The 20838-nt window shown below is 38.6% G+C and overlaps 1 protein-coding gene across 4 annotated transcripts in view; it reads left to right on the top strand.

Annotated features, from left to right (window-relative positions):
• sanbr (SANT and BTB domain regulator of CSR) overlaps positions 1–20838 on the top strand; it is a 160330-nt gene that overhangs the window by 68015 nt on the left and 71477 nt on the right. For all 4 annotated transcript variants that reach the window (XM_051919330.1, XM_051919329.1, XM_051919328.1 and 1 more), the window contains exons 10-12: positions 8766–8889; positions 11316–11468; positions 12647–12795. In XM_051919330.1, coding sequence (XP_051775290.1) covers positions 8766–8889; positions 11316–11468; positions 12647–12795 — 426 coding nt within the window. The remainder of the gene's footprint in view (positions 1–8765; positions 8890–11315; positions 11469–12646; positions 12796–20838) is intronic.

The following is a 20838-nucleotide window of genomic DNA, read 5'->3' as shown; positions in this document are numbered from 1 at the left end:
GCATAAGTCATTGGGTAACCTGAAAATAAAGGGACCTGTCTGTGTGGTACTTCAACACGCTGAACTGGAGGTGGTGGAGTAGTAGCTGTGTTTTGTTGAGTTAGCAATTTAGCCACTTTCTGATATTCAGCATGATTCTGTCGTTCCTGCCTTTCCGACTCGAGTTCATCCAACCTTCGTAGGATTCTATCGAGTGTCGATTGTTCAACCAAAACTGCCGTAGAAGGTGATGACGCTGCTGCAGTGCTTTTCTGGGCTAAAGAGTCACATTTAATATCCAAAGCTCGCTTTAACTGTGGAGAAGCCTTTCGCCCCTTTGACTTTGAGCGATCCCATTCTTGCAATTGCATCCCTTCGAATTGGTTAACTAGCTGCTCGTCGGATTTATGTGATAACAGTCTATTTGCATCTTTCAGCCATAGCTTTGTAACATTAATAAATTCGTTCCAATTCCTAGAGCTTTCACCGAATGTCGTTTTCTGTTTCTTAATCGCGCCTTCTTTACTCAGCATTGATATTAGCCTTTGATGTAACTCTTCTATTTCATTGTGCGTATCGCAAAAATTTTCAAGTCTTTCAGCTACTTCTGAATGATTTTCTCGAGTATCTTTAAGACTTTCTATTTCAGCTATAAGCACAGAAAGTTTATCTTTCCTCTGACTTATGTGACCTTTAAGATCTCCGATTACATTTTCTGGCTTTGAGTCTGTACTCAATTCACTACTAATTTCACTGGAATTATGCTTAGACTTTGCCATGACAACAGCTCAAATGAATGACAGCTGGTTCTCTTCTCAGCAACAAACGTCACAATCGGTACGTTCCAACAAAGCAGTTACTTCCTTATAGAGAGGCTTCAAAACTCGGGCAAAAGCGATCATCCACAAAGTCTTTTACAATATCACAGTCTCTTAAAATCTTCTCAAGTTCAGGTGCGGCGACCTTGCTTTCATTACTATAGCTCAGAGATAGAAGATAACAGCACAATACCTCAGGGTGACTCAGTTCTTTTTCTTTCGTTGACAAGCTCAGGAGAAGAAGCGTCCTCTATCCTCAGATGGTAGATTCCAATTCAAGTTCGAGGCTTTCAAGATGGCAAGTTTTCTGACGAAAATGTAGCTGCGTTTTCCCAAAGTTTCCAAAATTTAGCAGCTCCAACTCAAAAAATGGGATTCAACAAAAGCCTGACGCGCAGAAATGATTCCACAGATAAAATATCTTCGTTTTTAAAAGTTTAGTTAAGTTTCAAAGTAAAACAGTTCACACAAAAAAAAATTAAAAATAGCAAAAAAGGAAAAATTATAAAAAGAAAAAATTTAGTTCTAAGGTTAATCTTGTTACATCTTAAATCGTTACTAGTCACTTATAATTTTTGAACCATTTCAAAACGTTTCTGAACCATTTCAAAGCGTTTCTGAACCATTTCAAAGCAGTCAGAAAACTGTATGCTTATCCCATCTCTGAGTAGAAAATGGGTCTTTCAAGTCCCTGTTTACTGGGACCTGTTCTAAACACAACTAGAGCTTATTAACTCACAGTTTCTCAGTTATAGTAAGAAGATTCTATATCTTGCTAACTTATAGGGGGAAAAGACTATACCATTGTCTATGACTATAGAAGATATTCTATTCTATTCAAATAAAGCAAACATTAATATGAGTTTAACTCAAAACTTTAACTTTCTAAAATTGGCTCTTATACGTCTTAAACGTCATACTCATCTATAAGCTCAAGATAAAAAAAATGTGTTACTTAATGTTTCTCTTGTGGCCAAATAATTAAATTCCTTATGTAACAACAGCCTTTTATTGCACACAGTATAACTGGGTGATCTCGAAATTTCCTGATCACTGATATTTCTGTAACACTGATTGTCTGTGTCCTTACAGCTACAACTGGAGATGTGTTAGTCTTAGTTCCTTTAAAATTTCTGTTTTATGTAAAAATCAGTTTAATAAAACCTTTATCTAATAGTATTAACTAGGGGGCTCCGCCCCCTGCTCGCTTCGCTCGCCAACCCCTGGCGTTGGGGCATGACAAAGAGTGAGATGTATGAATTAGATATAGAATAGTGTGCAGGTGTGGATGATGCATATAGAAAGCCAAAAATACAGTGTTTGGCACAGAGTAATGGTTTATTGGAATATTTCTTTGTACACAACATTAGTAGTAAAGATGGTGTCCTGTTCTTGAATGAGTCTTCCTTGGCATTGAGGATTTATAACTTTAACTTTAACGTCAGATGAACGTCGAACACGTGAGAAGGCAACATAAAGTTGTCCATGTCCAAAAACGGGCTCAGAGAGGTAGATGCCAACCTTGTCCATGGTTTGTCCTTGTGATTTGTTGATGGTCATGGCAAATGCAGGTTTAATGGGGAACTGTCGGCGTTTCAATGTAAAAGGTAATTCTAGGTCAGAACTCGTAAGGTCAATTCTAGGAATGAGAACAGTATTGTTAGAATGTGATCCTGTAAGAACTGTTGCTTGAATAACATTGTGTGTCATGGTGTTGACGACTAAACGTGTGCCATTGCATAAACCCTGTTTAGTGTTAAGGTTTCTCAATAGCATGATTATTGTTCCGTTTTTAAGGCTAAGATTGTGTTGTGTTAATCCGGCTGGGTTAATAGTGTTCAAATATTCTAAGGGGAAATTCAGATGTTCATTGTCGTCATCAGAGTCAACTTTGTCAGAGCTTAGAAAGAGCCGTGCCTCTCCAGGAAGTAATGAAATGACCTGGTTATTAATGTGATCAACATTAATATTTTTTGGACATAATATAGTGCGTTGTGTTAAAAGGGGCATTTGGTCTAATGAGACCGCTGTTCCAAATATCTCCGTAAGTAAGTCGTCGCAGATGAAGGGTTGAGGAATTGTAATAATATCTGGGTGAAGTCCATCTGTATTGGTGAGTGTACAATGTTCTAGTTGTAATAACCAATTGTTATATTCGGGATCTGGAAATCGCATGTTTTGTACCAAGTGTATCTTTAGAAAGCAAAGCCAATTGTTCGCATAACATTTTTTGTTCCGCGGTTTTAGAAGCGCGCCGAGGTGAATTTTTTTGTTTGATGCGGGTTCGTGTTTGTGGTCCCGTTACTCGAGCCGTCTAGTTTTGTATCCATGATCGTGAATTGATGACTTGTTTGATCTTTATCGTGAGGAATATGGATAAGTAATAAGTAGGATCGAACTCACTGTTAATATGTGGACTGTTCGTTTCTTCGTATTATCACCAATCAGGTCTCGCGCCTGTATATGTATTGTAGTATGCGGACTGTTCGTTTCTTCGTATTATCACCAATCAGGTCTCGCGCCTGTATATGTATTGTAGTTCGGTCTCGTGTTGTTTATATGACGTCGTCGCGTATTTTAAGGTGGACTGAATAATAGCTGAGCGCATGGTATGTGGAGCAATAGGTAAGCACTGTCTAAAATCTACTCCTAATAAAAGTACCTTTACTCCAAAGGGAATATTATTATTCATCAACGCAATGCCAATTGTCCGCGTATTTTAAGGTGGACTGAACAATAGCTGAGCGCATTGTAAGTGGAGTAATAGTTAAGCACTGTCTAAAATCTCCTCCTAATAAAAGTACCTTTCCCGCAAAGGGAATATTCTTATTCATCAACGTTTGTAGAAGTTTATCAATGGTGTTGAGTAAGTGACTGGATGCCATTGTACATTCATCTATAATTAATAGTGTGGCAAGACGGATGTCACGTGCATTGTTACTGTGAATTGTCATAGTGGATACCGATGTTTCTGTGATTGGGACCGGTATTTGGAATAAGGAGTGACATGTGTTTTTGGAGCCGAGACATTTTTTCTTCCGCGGTTTCAGAATCGCTTTGTAGGTGCCGACGTGATTTGTGCATATTTGCGTTCTTGATTTGTTTCAGGGTGCACTGTTCCAATGCGATGTAATATTTGTCCACATACGCAAAAGCAGTATGGGTCATTGCCTTTTGGTGACATGATATTTACTCCGGTAGATGCAAAATCAAATGAACTATTGTAGGATGTAATGCAGATGCGCCGCCGTGTATTTTGTTGTTTCATGCGGGTTCGTGTGTTTGGTCCCGTTATCCGAGCCGAATCGTTTTGTACCCGTGAGCGTGTATTCATGACTTGTTTGTTCCTCAGCATGCGAAATATGGATAAGTAATAAGGAGGATCGCACTCACTGTTAATATGGAGCCTTTTCTGCATTTGAACGGTTAATAGTGCTTTATTGTAAGGAGATCCACCTATGCTGCCTAGTGTGAAGGTGTTGAGATGACGTATGTTTAATATGGACGGTTCCTTTAGAAATGGGGCTTTGGGTGTCACTTCTTATTGATGTTAGTGTGTTTGTGGGTCTGATTCGTCGTTGTTGTGAACGTTTCGTGTGCCATGTCTCGTCTCTAATGGGCCTGGCGTGGCGGTCACGGCTTCTTTTTTTTGTTGCGTTAGGAGCTTGTTGAATCCTCCTCTTTGTGTGTGTCCCGTCCGTTGCTTGTAGGGTGGGTGGGGTGGTTTTGGGTTCTTTTTTTTTGTGTGCCAGGGGCTTGTTGAATCGTCCTCTTTGTGTGTGTCCCGTCCGGTGCCTGTAGGGGGGGGTGTGGCTTGCAGGTGGGCGCGAGCGGCTTCTTTTTTTTTGTGTGCTAGTTTCGTGTGCAATGGGTTTCGTGCGGCGCTGTGCGTCGCCTGCGTTTGACTCCTTTTTTCTGTGCTGACTCCTTTTTTCTGTGGTCGCGGGGCCTCATTTCTTTGACTCCTTTTTTCTGTGCTCACTCCTTTTTTCTGTGGTCGCGTCCGCCTCTCGCGGAGCCTCATTTCTTGGGGCGCCTGCGCAGTACATCTTTTTGCGGCTACGGCCCATGGCCGGATGTCCCTGCGTCCATCCAGTTTAGCATTCTCGGTTAGTAATATGGATGGGTTTAGTTGCCCATAATGATTTGAGTCCTAGTATAAGAGGAGCCTTATTAAAATAAAGCTATTTTTATACTTTCACCTCCTAGAACACAGTTCTAATTTTTAAAATAACTGATCACTCTTGTTATACTGTATCTGTAACTGCATTTGCTGCAGTAGAACATGCCATTTGCAGTTGTGTTAATGCTAAACTAAATTTCATTTTAAAAACTCATTTTTTTGCCACAGCTCTCTCATTTGCCCAATAATTTGAACATAGTAATTTGTTCGTTGAACATTGCAAAGGGCTGCAAAATAATTTACAATGGCTATCCAAAAAAGTACATTTGCATTTTTACTTGAGCTATAGCACTTTCAATAATAAATAAGCTAGGTAAAACAAATTAAGTAAATATATTAATGGATAAGTGTTTTTCAAGTTGAAATTATTTCCTCACAGTCATGGTATATATATCAGTTTGCCACTTTTGTCTTCTGAAGTGAAATATCTTATAAATTTCTAAATATAGCTAGCCTACTCTTGCATTTTATAATGGAGCTAATGAATACTGGGATCCCAAAGTGAAAAAAAAATTATCAATACATGTAGTAAACGTTTAGATTTAGGGAAACATTCCTTTCTTGCCTCTGAGTGTTTGCGACAGTGAAAGTAAACTGGAAATAATGCATTTTATCACAGAATTATTGTACTATTTCCTCAAGGTAAACAACCCCCCCCCCAACACCCTTCACCAAGGCGTACTCTGTCTGTTATTCTGTGTTTGTTTCTACAATTGTTTTTTTTTCAGCATTCAAGTTTTGCCATGACTTGTAACAACAGATTTATGCACACTCAAATTAGTAAATGACACCCACTTTTTGCCAGTTATATTTAGTGTTGTGTTTTTATGTAGGCTACACCGTGAGATTCACACAGAATTGCAGTTTGGTTGTGAAAAGCGCACATTAGAATTTTGCTGTACTTTGCACATATAACAATAACAACTGAAATTATTATACTGCATTGTGTTTTTAATAAAATCCATAGATTTTGTAACGAGCTGAGCCACCTGCATGCTGCACTGTACTTTGCTTATCATGCACACATTTGATGAAAAGGAAAAAGGCTGAGTGCACTATATAGCCCAACTGTCATGAAGCAGACTAAAGTGGCATAAACCAATTCTAAAAAATTTTTAACACATGAGTTATTGTAGCTGAAGATATGGTAATAAAAGAACAGCGTACAGTGCTTTTGAGTGAGTAAATTTACCAACATTGGTACCAATCAATCTGTAAATACATGGGGATAACATGCAATCTTCATGCATAATCTGGTGCTATGAGGTAGGAATGACCGTTCTGTGCTACAACACTATGTTGAAACATGAGTACCGAAATGAGAATCTGCTGTTGTTCATCATTATCAGCTCTTAATAGAAATTCTTTTCACCTCCTTTTGACAGTGTGTGACACATCATTTACATTTTTTAGCAGTTCATATTTTGACGAATGTAGCAGTTCAGTACTCTAAAGCTTGATCTCTGTTGGATCACATTAACAAGAGCACCTTTGTTCTTTGCAATTCAAAATCACAGCCCCTACTGAGGGCCACCTCCATGAAGTTTTGGATTGGTTTAGGAATGTGACCTTCAGTGAGCTTTCTAACTGTTCCCACCCAATTTTAAGCAAAACTCACTGATGGTGGTCTCCACACTTTTCTAATACTGTGAGGCTACATGTACCCTAGCAGGGACAGACTACTGTGCATGCACATGTGCATGCTTGTAGAACAGTAGTATAGGTACAGTACACATGGTCACCATTCCACAAGTTAAGCTAGTGCAGCTGTTTAAAAATGAACGAGCAGACAGTGCCAGGAGATAAAATACAGACGTGGGTCATCCTCACTTGGTTGGTGGTGGTTTGGCTTTCAAAAGACAGGTGTTGCTCAAAAGATGGTAATCTGTAAACGACATTGGAAATAGGTTGCAATTAGACATCTCACCAACTAAGTAATTTCACCATCTGCAAATTAACCACCACATAGGATATGGATAATATGAAAATCGTTAGGAGTCAGTTGTCCACGACACTCCACTTAAAAATAATTTTTTTAAATGCTACTTACCCCATGTAGTCTGTAATGGTGGATGAGAAAAACTTTTAATCTCACCCTTTCATGAAGAACTTAAACATTGAATACAGTAATCCCTCCTCCATCGCGGGGATTGCGTTCCAGAGCCACCCGCGAAATAAGAAAATCCGCGAAGTAGAAACCATATGTTTATATGGTTATTTTTATATTGTCATGCTTGGGTCACAGATTTGCGCAGAAACACAGGAGGTTGTAGAGAGAGAGGAACGTTATTCAAACACTGCAAACAAACATTTGTCTCTTTTTCAAAAGTTTAAACTGTGCTCCATGACAAGACAGAGATGACAGTTCCGTCTCACAATTAAAAGAATGCAAACATATCTTCCTCTTCAAAGGAGTGCGCGTCAGGAGCACAGAATGTCAGAAAGAGAGAGGAAAGCAAACAAATCAATAGGGCTGTTTGGCTTTTAAGTATGCGAAGCACTGCGGCACAAAGCTGTTGAAGGCGGCCGCTCACACCCCCTCCGTCAGGAGCAAAGAGAGAGAGACGGAGAAAAACAAACAAGCAAAAATCAATACGTGCCCTTCAAGCTTTTAAGTATGCGAAGCACCATGCAGCATGTCGCTTCACGAAGCAGCTGCACAGAAGGTAGCAACGTGAAGATAATCTTTCAGCATTTTTAGACGAGCGTCCGTATCGTCTAGGTGTGCGAACAGCCCCCCTGCTCAATCCCCCTACGTCAGGATCAGAGAAAGTCAGCGCAAGAGAGAGAGAAAGAAAAGTAAGTTGGGTTTCTTCTCAGCCATCTGCCAATAGCGTCCCTTGTATGAAATCAACTGGGCAAACCAACTGAGGAAGCATGTACCAGAAATTAAAAGACCCATTGTCCGCAGAAATCTGCGAACCAGCAAAAAATCCGCAATATATATTTAAATATGCTTACATATAAAATCCGCGATAGAGTGAAGCCGCAAAAGGCGAAGCGCGATATAGCGAGGGATCACTGTATTCATACTTAGCATTGTTGATAAGTGATCAGTGCTAGACAGTGTCAAAGGATTTTAAAAAGTCCATGGTAAAAGGAAAACAAATCTCATGTAACTCATGTCCAATAATCCATATGTCCAGTATCTATTTGTATGGTCAAAAAGCATAAAATGTGTACATTTTTTTGCTAAAATATTAAGTTACTTCCTTGAAAATATCTGCAATGAAAGTAAACATGGAAGATTTAATTCCCACAGTGCTTTGCATTTGAAAGACCGGTTTCTTCACCAGTAAATGAGGGGGAAAGGCAGATCTTCGGTTTTGGATTATGTGAGTTTGAGGCCCTGAGTTAGCTTGTCATCTTTTGGCTCAGTTAACATTTTATTTCTGTTTGGGTGCTGTTTAAGGAAAAAAATTAAGATGTTCAGAGGACTGAATCTTAAACAACTAGTCAGTATTTAAGAAAATGTTAGAATGAAATCCTGCAGCCACAGTAGCGCTCGAAGGCTGGAGTTAGAGACTCCTACTTTGAGCAATAAATTCTTCCCCAGTACAGTTGTCATATTAACATGTGATGTATTCTTTTCATGATATGTCGTCTTAAGTTAATAAGGATCTGGGTGGACTTATTCATTTTCCATAATCTCTTTAGAAAGTGAAGGCATGTTTAAGTGGCGTTGAGGTTACAAAAACTAAAGCAAGCTCAGACTTGGAGAATGGAGTTTTTTGGGTAACATTCATTACTAGTTTACATCTTATAACTGGGCTTTTTCTTTGCAGAGATAAAAACTGGGATGTACATCGGTACATTAATGATCTATATGAAGAGTTACATTGCTGGAATCTTGTGTATTGGAAAATCTGGGGTACCATCAACCATCTTACTTGCTCACAATGCAAACAGGTAGCTGTTTTATTTAACATTGACTATATATTCACATGTCTGTCATCGCTCATGCAAACTCAGAAAAACAAGCACAAACACAATGTAATAACTACATAATGTATGCTACTTTGCATCAAAGACATGGTCGATTTATGTTAAAGTAAATTTATTCATCTTCCTCCTTCATAGTATTTTTTTTTGGTTCTTTTCTTTTGGTTAATGGGTCTGCACACACACAGACTAGTGAGCTATATAGTGAAATTGTGCAGCAAGTCTCTAAAGAAAGCAGGAGAAATAAAGTGTAGAGCAAATGGGGCAATGAAGAAGAATGCCAAAAGTTAATTTTATCCACTTGTCTTTTTACCATAGTAAAAATACAATAATAATCAACATTCTTTGTTGTGGATAAAAGAGGATAGGACAGGTGAACCATTCCACTACTGCTTCAATACCAGTTACAAGTGAGAAGAATCTTAATTGCAAGCAGTATTACAACCAAAATACTGTAAATAGAAAATAACTTTACTAGCAGATTCAATACAGAGGATATTCCACAAAGTAGTGATGACTTCGGGGAGGGAAAGCATCACAGGCTGAGAGCATCCAGAAACTACATTTAAAAGCTGTCCTTTGTTTTCAGGCAAAACGAATTTTAGGATTGAAAAGGTGAGAAATCCCAGTAACATTGGACTGTTTCCTATACCTGTCAGCCTGCAAGATCTGAAATATGCTGATGCAGTGCTTAGTCATTTTGTGAAATGTACAGCTTTCAAATAAACATGTGCATTGATGCAGCAGGTAACTCTTGAACTGACAGGGCTTGCTACTGCTGAGAAAAATTACCTAAATATTCAGCAGCTTGTTGATCACATGTGATGGCTTGAATGTCTGGACAGTGGTTCTGTCACAAATTTTCAAGTGTTCAGCCTTAGGAAATGGACATTAACCTTTAGAATTAAAAGGGTTATACTCCATTACAAACAGATCCTGATGTATGCAGTCACAGAGAGAAACTGTGTGATAAAGCAAATAAATACAATGCTAACCATTAACTGATATATACTCTGGGCTCGTAGCAGGTATACTGGAGGTTATGAAAATGGTCCCTAGTATTAGCTCAAAAACTGCAGAGTGTAAACATGGGTTGTTTTCTGGCCTTTAATAGGTCCAAGGTGAAGCATTATATTGCATAAGTAATCAGGTCTCCGAGTGTGTGGGTGTATGCATGACGGTGTTTCTCTGGAGTTGATTGATGTGCTTGGCCGATTGCACATTCACATGAAAATGCGATTAGATCAGTCAGGTGCCTTATTCACACCTCAGAGTAGACTGAGGACTGCAGCTGCTGGAGTCTTCGCTGGCAAAGTGAGCTATGGATGAGCTGGGGAGACAGAGGAGGAGTTGTGCTGGGCTTGCATGGGAAGAAAGGAGAAAGTTTAAAGACCCAATGGCTGTTGCGTCATACTGGTTTTAGCTTTGGATTTTAACCTGTGGAGTATTCACTGTTTTTATGGATTATTTATTTTTTTATGGTGCACTTTTTGAACACTTTTGCTTCAACCCCTTTTTCCGGCTCATCTCAGTTCATGACTATCCACAGTTTCTGGGTTCAAAGGTTCCCAGAAGCAACCAGCAGACTACCATATGCATTTAGAATTTGTCCACTGCATTAATGCATTTTAGAATTATTAATTACTAGCTGTCCCTCGTGGCCTTGCCCGCATAGTAATGAAACAGGACAAACTTTAAAAATCAATAAACAAATGGGTATCGCTAGCTAAGCGGAGGCAAGGTACTCTCCAAAACATGGCCTGAGGTAGACCGATTTAAATGGAGATTGGTGCATGAGTTAGGAGAGCCCCTGCCCGGCTGCCCACTCCTGATGTCACACAGCCTCTGTCTCAGATTAGCGTGAATATATCACTTCTGCAAGCAAGCTATGATACTTGGTGCGATGAAAGAAGTCGATGAAGAATGTTCAAACAAATTATAGAAAAAACCTGATCTAAATCCATTAAGTATTTCTCTCATTCACTAGCTTAGCTAGAGGCAAGGTACACTCTGAGGCTGGCGCGTGACTGAGGAGCCACTGTGTCAGATTAACCCAAATAAATTGTTCCTGTAAGTGAACTATGATACTTAGCGCAATGAGAGAAGTCACATAAATCAACCGGAATATTCAAGCAAATTATAGAGAAAAAAAACATCTAAATCTGTTAAGTAGTTCTCTTGTGAAAAGCAGACAGACTTTGGATTTTATACAGTATATACAGTATATAGAGAGATAATAGTATTATACATCTCACATTAGTCTGTTTGTTTCTTTGTTCACAACATAATTATTGTTTCTACTGGTAGAGATAAAGATTCGGTTGATTCCTATGATGGTTGTGTAATTTTTGAAATAGTATCAAGATTCCATCGCACTGTGTTGATGTTCACAGGTATTTCTTTTCACTGAATTGTCTCATTGCCGGTTCCACCCAGAACAAGTGCAATATCCAGGTATAGCCAGAGAACAAGACTCTCACATTATTGGATTTTACCCCTGCTGCAAAAAGAAGGTTCTGCGCTTTGATCCCATTAAAATCCCAAGAGTGAGTATACAATTTGAGACTAGTTTCGTACTGTGCCTTTAAATAAGGAGAGTTTAAAGTAATTATGTTTATTTGTGTGACATTAGTGCCAAGGTCAATCAGTGTTTACATTTACCATTACAAAAGATGCTTGGCTGTTGTCCTGTACTTAAATTTCTTTTTCAATTGCAAAGTGTCTTTAGAAACATTAAGTGTACTGTCTACATGCTATTATAATAAGACAGAAAAAGAATACATCATCAAATGCTGGTGTTTCTGGTTTGAGTAATGAATGGTTTTAGAGTACGATCTGTTTTGTGTTCTGTCCAATATTTTATTCAAAGGTCAATTTGTAAATTGTGTGTGACTTCTTATCAAACAAGTCTTTTCTTTTTGAATCCAATAGGAATGGTTTGTTTTCCTTGGATAGAAAATGTGATTTGTGTTAAACAGTTTAGACCTTTTGAGCTATATTTCATCTCCTTAATTTGTACATTAACTCAATCAACTATTCTTTATATAATACTTTTCACATTAACACTGCTATGTGCTAGACTTTTAATTCATGGTAAATCAGATCGTGTATTGATGCAGCTGAGCAGAAACAGAAATTAAATGCTATAATTATATCTCATGGTATGGCTGACAGAATATTCCAGGAAGACTAAAAAGTCCCATAAAGTGAAAGCTACAGAGCTGAAAGAGCATTTGCTAAGAGTTTCACACCAAATATTTAACAGAAAAGAAGTACAAAGAGGTAAAAACATGCAGACAGCATTGCCAAGTGGCTATAAATCATATGGTTTCCAGTTAAGGCTCCACTATTGATCTAGTTTTAAAAAAATATAGTAAAATATTACTATAAAGTTGTGACTGTTAAGAATATTTAGATAATCATAGTTAACAGTAAAGTTTATGGGAAAAGTTGTATACATGAGTTGCATAAGGCTTCCATGATGCAGTATTGTTTCATGTAGTTTCTCTTTACTGATTCTTCATTATATATTGGTAAGCAGCACAGTTGCCTATTGCTAATATAGTAATAATTAAAATTCATCTTATTAAACCCTAATAAAAGCACTTTCATAATTGAGCTGTAGTGAAAATATTTTCTGTATTAATCATTCGTATTCAGAGAAATAAAACTGAAGGGGTAGATCGCTATACAGTTTGTAATGACTCTGTATTTATTCAAACAGGGGTGTCAAGTTAAAGACCATGTGGTTAATATAAATTACTCAGCAAGCAATGGGGATAATCAGAATGATTTGAAAGAAACAAGACTTCTGAATGCTTTGCTTAAACACAGAGACAGAATTTGTCAGCCTTACATGCAGAATAATGAGAGGTAAGGTAATACATTTTTTTAGGAAATATTTGCTTTAAGTAAAGATACTGTGTATTTCCTTTTGGCAGCTAATGATAAAAAATAGCAATTTACTGTAATTTCAATTTACCAGTATTAAAAGAATGTACATTCCATGACTGTTTTGTTAGGTATAACTCCATGTTATCACCCATTTCGCCATACAGCCATCTTCCATGTAGCTGTAATTCAGTATGTACAGCATTCAGACAATTGAAACTAGGAAAATCTCATCAGAATTAGGTATAAAAAAATCATGAATTAAAGTTTTTTTGTATTGATCCTGCCCTGTGTTAATGGTACAGGCTGGTGATGATAGAGTAATGGTGTGGGGATATTTTCACAATAAGTCTCTTAAAACCAACAAAGCATTATTTCAGTGTAACAACATACATAAAATTTTGTTGTTGACAAGGTACATATTTTTTTATAGCCAAAATCCACTCTTTCTTTCTTTCTTTCTTTCTTTCTTTCTTTCTTTTTTTCTTTTTTTTTTAATTGGATACTTGGAGCAGGATAATGCACCATTTCCCAAGATGTGGGATAGCAGTTTACCGCAGAAGTCAATGGCCAAAAAATCTGCGTAAGATGTATGCTGTCAAGTCTGCCTGCTTTTAAAATCACTAAAGAATATTTCTAGCACCTTGTTGAATCCATTCGTCAAAACATTCAGGCTGTTCTAGAGGCAAAATGAGGCCCTGGTCTAATGTCTTATATGATTGATAGGATATATTGAGCTTCTGTGATTTTGGTAAGAATTGCTCGTTCTGCAGATCTAATCTTGCTGCTAAAACTATGAGTAATTTTGTTTTTTTCAGAACACTGCCCACCTAACATCACACATTTACATTTGCAAAATATACATTAAATACATCTCAACACCTTCTTGTTTAGTAATGAAAAGTTTGCAGATTGGATATGCGAATACCTATTTTGATTATAGAGCAGCATGCAAAGCCCCTACAGCCAACCTCCACAGGGAAGTACCTAGCTCTGTGACGATGCGGGTTCACTCCATGCTCCCATCTTCCTTCTGGGAGCTGTTGAACCCAACACCGTCGTAATGTCACCGATGAGCTAAGCAGTGAGGCACAACAATGAAGCAAGGGGATGGTGCAAAAAGTGCAAGGTGTTTTTATTAAAACCAACAAAACAAAACGGTGTTCAAATAAATAGTGCAGTGCATCAAAACCTTCAAATAAATAATCCAATAAAAACAAGGTGAAATCGTGGAGGTTAAAACCCAATAGAAAAAAAATCTTTTAAAACCCGAGGTTAAAACAATGTCTGGAAGCTGTCCTTTAACACAAAGCCCGGTGCCTTTCTACTGGTGACTCACCTGCTTCTCCCGTCCAGGCTATGCACCTGGGGAGCCACCCTACCTGCATCTGACCTTCTCTCTGAGTTCTCCTGCTGGTCTGTTTGACATGCTGATCCCTGGCTCCGGTAGGCTTAACCAGACCGTGACTTGGGCTCCCCATCAACCAGGGCACTCACGCTGGGGCTTTCACATCCCAAGTCCCGACTCCCGCTGCCTTCTTGGCTTTATGTGGCGAGCCATCCTCTTTCCGGCCACTCCCGCTCTTCATAAAATGCTCAGCAGGAGCGACCACAATCGACTGCTCCTCGGGTGCCGGACAAACATCCAGGCTCAGCTGCCTGCGAGCCTGCACTCACTCATTCTTCTCTCTCTCCCTACTTCCTGTAGCCCTCTTCTCCTGCAACCTCCGTTTCTTTCTTCTCTTTCAACCAACTGAACCATCATTAAGGCAAAATGCATTAATATGGACCTTGCTTCAAGCTAAGCTATATATATATAAATAATAAAACTGCAACTTGCATTTATAATGCTATTTGTGGTATAGCCCTATGGAAGTGTATTAGGGCCACGGTGAAGAAAAAAAAATATGGACACAGTCAAGAAAAAAAAAACAAAACTATATGTCGAGAATAAAGTCGACATGTTGACTTTATTCTCGACATTTCCACTTTAATCTCGACGCTTATGTCGAGATTAAAGTCGACATTTCCACTTTATTCTCGTAGTTTAGTTTACGACAGTCTACTTTAATGACAAAATAAACTTCATCCTAAAATCTAATGTTTAATTTACTAGATTTTCTCAAACCCCGTCATAAGTTAATGTAGCACATTAAGTGCTTTGTGTTAAGTGTTCCCCGACCCATTTGTCAATCGCTACGTGCTTCTTAAACTGACTTCCTCTTGCACTAAGAGGAGGCACAGGCAGTGATCGCCGCATAGCATACTGTACATTCACTTCATGATATTCTGAAAATTTAGAATGCTAAGATAAATACTTGATATCATTTTCATGATGAAATGCATTAAAGCAGGTATTAAACGTGCGCGGTAATGCTGCTCCGTCGCCTTAAGAGGTCCCCAAGGTGTACGTTCAGTGTAGAGAACTTTATGGCAGGTGTGACGAGGCTCCAAAAAAACTGGATGTATGAATGGGTATCGCACAGGTTTAACTTACATATTGTGTAAATGTTGGGTTCGTGATCTGGTGGTCGGAGACACGAACACAGATTTCAGTGGATGTTCTTCTGAGCGGGCTTTCTTTATTGCATGCATACTGTCTCTGTCTGACGTACCAAACCCCCAGTTCCTATCCTTCCTTTTTCTTTCTCCACAAGACCAATCACCACACAATAAACTTCTTTGTGAAATTAAAACTAGTTATAAACTTAGACCACGGAGTGTTCAGAACTTTAAAAAAATCTTCTTTATACATTTTAAATTATGCCATCCATTCAAGGTTGCACCCATCCCAGCAATCATTGTGTGCGAGGCAGGAGCAAATCCTGAATGGGGCGCCAGCACATCGCAGGGTGAATACGAGGAATACATACACTAGAAGAATTAATATAGCATAACAAAACCCCACATCCTACATAACTTAGAAAGGAAATTGAAGCACGCCGAGTAAACCCACCAGAAAAACATGCAAATTCAAGGCAGGGAACACCCGGGACACCCTTGCTGCGAGGCAGCAGTGCAACCTCCATGCCACCGTGCCTCCACATGATTAATACATGCTTTAATGCATTTCATCATGAAAATGATATCAAGTATTTTTCTTAGCATTCTAAATGTTCAGGGAGCAGGAATATCACGAAATTAATGTATTCTATGTGGTGATTGCTGTCTGTGCCTCCTCTTAGTGCAAGAGGAAGTCAGTTTAAGAAGCACGTAGCGATTAACATGGCTCGGGGAATGCTTAACACAAAGCATTTAATGTGCTACATAACTTATGAGGGGGTTTGAGAAAATCTAGTAAATTAAATAATAATTTTAAGATGAAGTTTAGTTTACGATATTCTACTTTGATGACAAATTATGAGAATAAAGTCAACATGTTGTCAAACTGTTACACAGTACCCAGGTACATTACACAGTATTGAAAAAAAATTAAAAAATAAAACAAATACTTGGCTTGCAGTTGCAATTATCCAGTAGTATAGAAACAGTATTCACACATTTGAACATAATGGTCCACATCCGACCTTTTAAAACCAAAGTATCTCCAGACAACAGACACGGCTCCTTTTTTTGGCAAAAGTTCTTCTGTGTCATCATGTTCAACTTTATCGTCTGCTACAGCTTCAATTTCAGAATGTTCTCTGTCCATTTTCACCGTTCAGTACCTCCACTAATGCATGTACTCCGTTGCATGTGTGTTTAGCAGTGCAGCAGTGAAAAAGGTCACCCTTAAACAGTTTCCCGCTGCGCCACGTTCTGAACGCTGTTTAGGCTATTTAAACTGATGTTGCGGTATAAGAAAAATCCATATCATAACAAAAATAAACTGTTTTTGGTGTGAACTAATCACAAGTAAATATAAGGCTTTTTTTCAATAAAATGTTTTTGTCTGCATGGGAAAAAAGCAAGACATGAGTAGAGGGTCCACCGTCCATCTGACATTAGGAGGGAGAATCAACACTGTTAAGATGAACATCCTTCCCAAGCTTTTTTTTTTTTCTTATTTAAGAGCATCCCCATATACATTAACAAATCTTTTTTTAAGAAATTCGATTCAATCATAACCTCATTTATTTAGAATTTGAAACATTCATGCATCCAAAGGGAGACGACTCTACAACAACCTATGGTAGAAGGGGTCATGACACTATTGAACTTTCTAATTTTATTACTGGGTGGCAAAGTATACAGGCCATATGTGTGTCTTTACTTGGACATGAACACAAATTGATGAACATACACAAGCCTGATCTGTAATAAAATTAAAATATTGCAATACTTCTTTATATTCCCTGCTCTGTGGTCCAGTAAATACAAACTATTGTCAATACACTAATAATTAAGTTGCTCTTCACTCACTCAGGATATGGAACCAATGTAGGAAGCACTTTAAGACAGAGGAGCTTTTGTGTTGCAAACAACCACCTTTTTCCACCCTCTTAAGCATACACAGTAGTGCTGGGCAGTATACCGATTCATACCGAAAACCGTTTTTTATTTTTTTTATGATATGGATTTTTCTTATACCGCAACACCGGTTTAAATTGCCTAAACGATGTTCAGAACGTGGCGCAGCTGGAAACTGTTCAAATGGGGACCTTTTTCACTGCTACACCGCTAAACACAGATTTGTTGCACTAGGGCTCTTTTTCACTGCTGCACCACCAAATTGGTAGCGGTAGCATAGGTATTGCGCGGTGAAAATGGACAGAGAACATTCCGAAACTGAAGCCGACGATAAAGTTGAACATGATGAACAGAAGAACTTTTGCCGAAAAAAAGGAGTCACGTCCGTCACCTGGAGATACTTTAGTTTTAAAAGGTCACATGTGTAAATACTGTTTCTATACTACTGGATAATACTGCAAACCAAGTTGTACTTGTTTTATTTGTTTTCAATACAGTGTAATGTACCTGGGTACTGTGTAATAGTGTGACGACATGTTGACTTTATTCTCGACATTTCCACTTTAATCTTGATGCTTATGACGAGAATAAAGTCGACATGTTGACTTTATTCTCGACATTTCTACTTTATTCTCGCAGTTTATGTCAAGATTAAAGTCGACATGTTGACTTTATTCTCGTAATTTGTCATTAAAGTAGAACATCGTAAACTAAACTTCATCGTAAAATGAATATTTAATTTACTAGATTTTCTCAAACCCCGTCATAAGTCATATAGCACATTAAATGCTTAGTGTTAAGTGATTCTTAAACTGACTTCTTCTTGCACTAAGAGGAGGCGCCGGCAGCGATCGCCGCACAGAATACATTCACTTCATGATCTTCCTGCTCTCTGAACATTTAGAATGCTAAGATAAATACTTAATATAATTTTCATGGTGAAATGCATTAAAGTATGCCTTAATCATATGGGGGCACGGCGGCGTGCCTGCCTTGCATTTGCATGTTTTTGTGGTGGGTTTACTCGGCGTGCTTCAGTTTCCTTTCAAAGTCATGTAGGATGTGGGGTTTTTTTGTGCTATATTGACCCTACTAGTGTATGTTTTGCTTGTATTCATCCTGCGATGTGCTGGCGACTCGTTCAGAGATGGGCGCAACTCTGAATGGATGGCATAATTAAACATGTATAACGAAGATATTTTTAAAGTTCTGAACACTCCGTGTGCTAAGTTTATAACTAGTTTTAATTTCACAAAGACGTTTATCGTGTGGTGATTGGTTATGTGGTGAAAGAAAAAGGAAGGATAGGAACTGGGGTTTTGGTACGTCAGATAGAGACAGCATGCATGCAATAAAGATAGCCCACTCAGAAGAACATGCATTGAATTCTGTGTTCGTGTCTCTATCCAGCAGATCACAAACCCAACATTTACATAATATTTAAGTTAAACCTGTGCGATAGCTATTCATACATCCAGTTTTTTGGAGCCTCATCACACCTGCCATAAAGTTCTCTACACTGAACATACACCTGGGGACCCCTTACTGCGAGGGAGCAGCACTACCGCCTCACTACCGTGCATGTGTAATATCTGCTTTAACACTAGAATTACCAGAGCCTACGAAAAAACTCGTAGATCCGGCCCACCTTAAATCGCTTATTAAAACCGTTCTCACCTCTCCGCCAGCGTCTTTTGTCATCTAAATGTACTGATAAAGACAAGCTGCCAGCAGCCGGCTATTCCATCCCCCCAACGACTTAGAACGTAAACGAGCTTTTCCCAGCTCATGCCTTGATTGGTTATCTGGGAGTGGAGTTTTAGAGTAGAAATAATAGATTGTTATTTGGAACACACGCATTTCATATGTGTTGCATTTCTACAGTAATCTGTGTAAACACATTGTTTAAACAGAAACATTTTACAATATTCTAGTAGCAAATGACAAAATGTAGGCATAAACTATATAATGTATGAAGCCTGAAGTCTAAATATCAAAGAAACACTTTCACAAAAGGTACAAAAAAAAGCCACCGCCAAAAAAAGCCGCCTTAGTGTGCGACATTGATACGCATTAGTTATCACTGCTTCCGTGGCGCAACAGTATCAGTCGCTGGCAGGGAGTCCGAAGGTCATGAGTTCGATCCTGGACAACTCCATTTTGTGAAGTGTTCTTATTTTCACTATTTTAGAATAAAAAGATACATTTGATTTCAGTCTGTAACATCCAGTGTAATTTATGATATTTGTAAAGGTTAGCTTTATTTTTTTTTTAAATTCACTTTTCATTGTCTCGGTCGCGTTCAAGATCCTTCCCTACCGCCCCCCACCTGACACTGCTGTTTTCACATAAAGACGCGCTATAGTTCTGCAGTGTATCACGATACATACGACCGCGTGTTTTTTTCCCCCAATATTGCCAGTCCCCTCGTGTTGCTGTATGCTGTTTCTTTTGTACTCCAGGACATGCAGAGGAAAGCATAGTAAAGAGCAGTAACTTCAGCGCTATATGCAATCATCAGACACTCTCCATCTGACACTGCTGTTTCCACATAAACGCTCTAAAGCTCTGCAGTGTACTTGTGACTGCATTGTCGTACCAATGCTTGCGAACTGAAGTGTCTGCTTGCACTTTTCGTGGCATTACACGCGTATTTTTTGAGCATGCCCATGTAGCTCAAACACAGGAACATATGTTGATTATTTGAAAACGAACAGCGTCAGATCGGGTGTGAAGTTATACTGGCGCTGTTTGAGTCAGATCAATTTCCTCAAACGGACATTAAATTTATAAATTGGTATGCACTGTAAATCGTTAACTTTAAAATGTCAATCGCGGTTATTTCTGTTGATTAATTCATGCTTTTTTACTTAGAGTCAGAACAGGAGCTTTTTCAGCTTATTCAGCTTCTGATCTGACTCAAACAGCGCCAGTATAACTTCACATCCGATCTGACGCTGTTCGTTTTCAAATAATATTGCATTACTTCGACGATGTTTTCTGATTGGTACTATTCGCGTCATAAAATGATTTCTTCAAAACGATAACATATATTTGTCTTTCTTTTTTTAAAATGTGCGTTGTAGCACTCAGCAACTGGCCACCTGCATGTTCTTGCGCACACTGAATAAGACAGCGCTATATGCAATCATCAGATTCAAATGTTAACAGTTATATAGCACGGAATGGAAATCAGCAGTTCTTAGCATTCCACCACGCAAGCTGTCATATCAACCGCCTACTGTAACTTGCTTTCTGTTTTCTTCGGTTATAATCTTGAATAAATGTGCACTTGTTTTGTTATACTTTTACATCAACATATGTTCCTGTGTTTGAGCTACATGGGCATACTCAAAAAATACACATGTAATGCCACGAAAAGTGCATGCAGACACTTCAGTTCGCAAGCATTGGTACGACAATGCAGCCACAAGTACACTGCAGAGCTTTAGAGCGTCTTTATGTGAAAACAGCAGTGTCAGATGGAGAGTGTCTGATGATTGCATATAGTGCTGAAGTTACTGCTCTTTACTATGCTTTCCTCTGCATGTCCTGGAGTACAAAAGAAACAGCATACAGCAACACGTGGGGACTGGCAATATTGGGGGAAAAAAA

This window comes from Erpetoichthys calabaricus, chromosome 15, assembly GCF_900747795.2.
Source record: "Erpetoichthys calabaricus chromosome 15, fErpCal1.3, whole genome shotgun sequence".
Lineage (NCBI taxonomy): Eukaryota > Metazoa > Chordata > Cladistia > Polypteriformes > Polypteridae > Erpetoichthys > Erpetoichthys calabaricus.
Note: the sequence above shows the minus strand (reverse complement) of the source record. Positions and strands in the feature narration are given on the sequence as shown.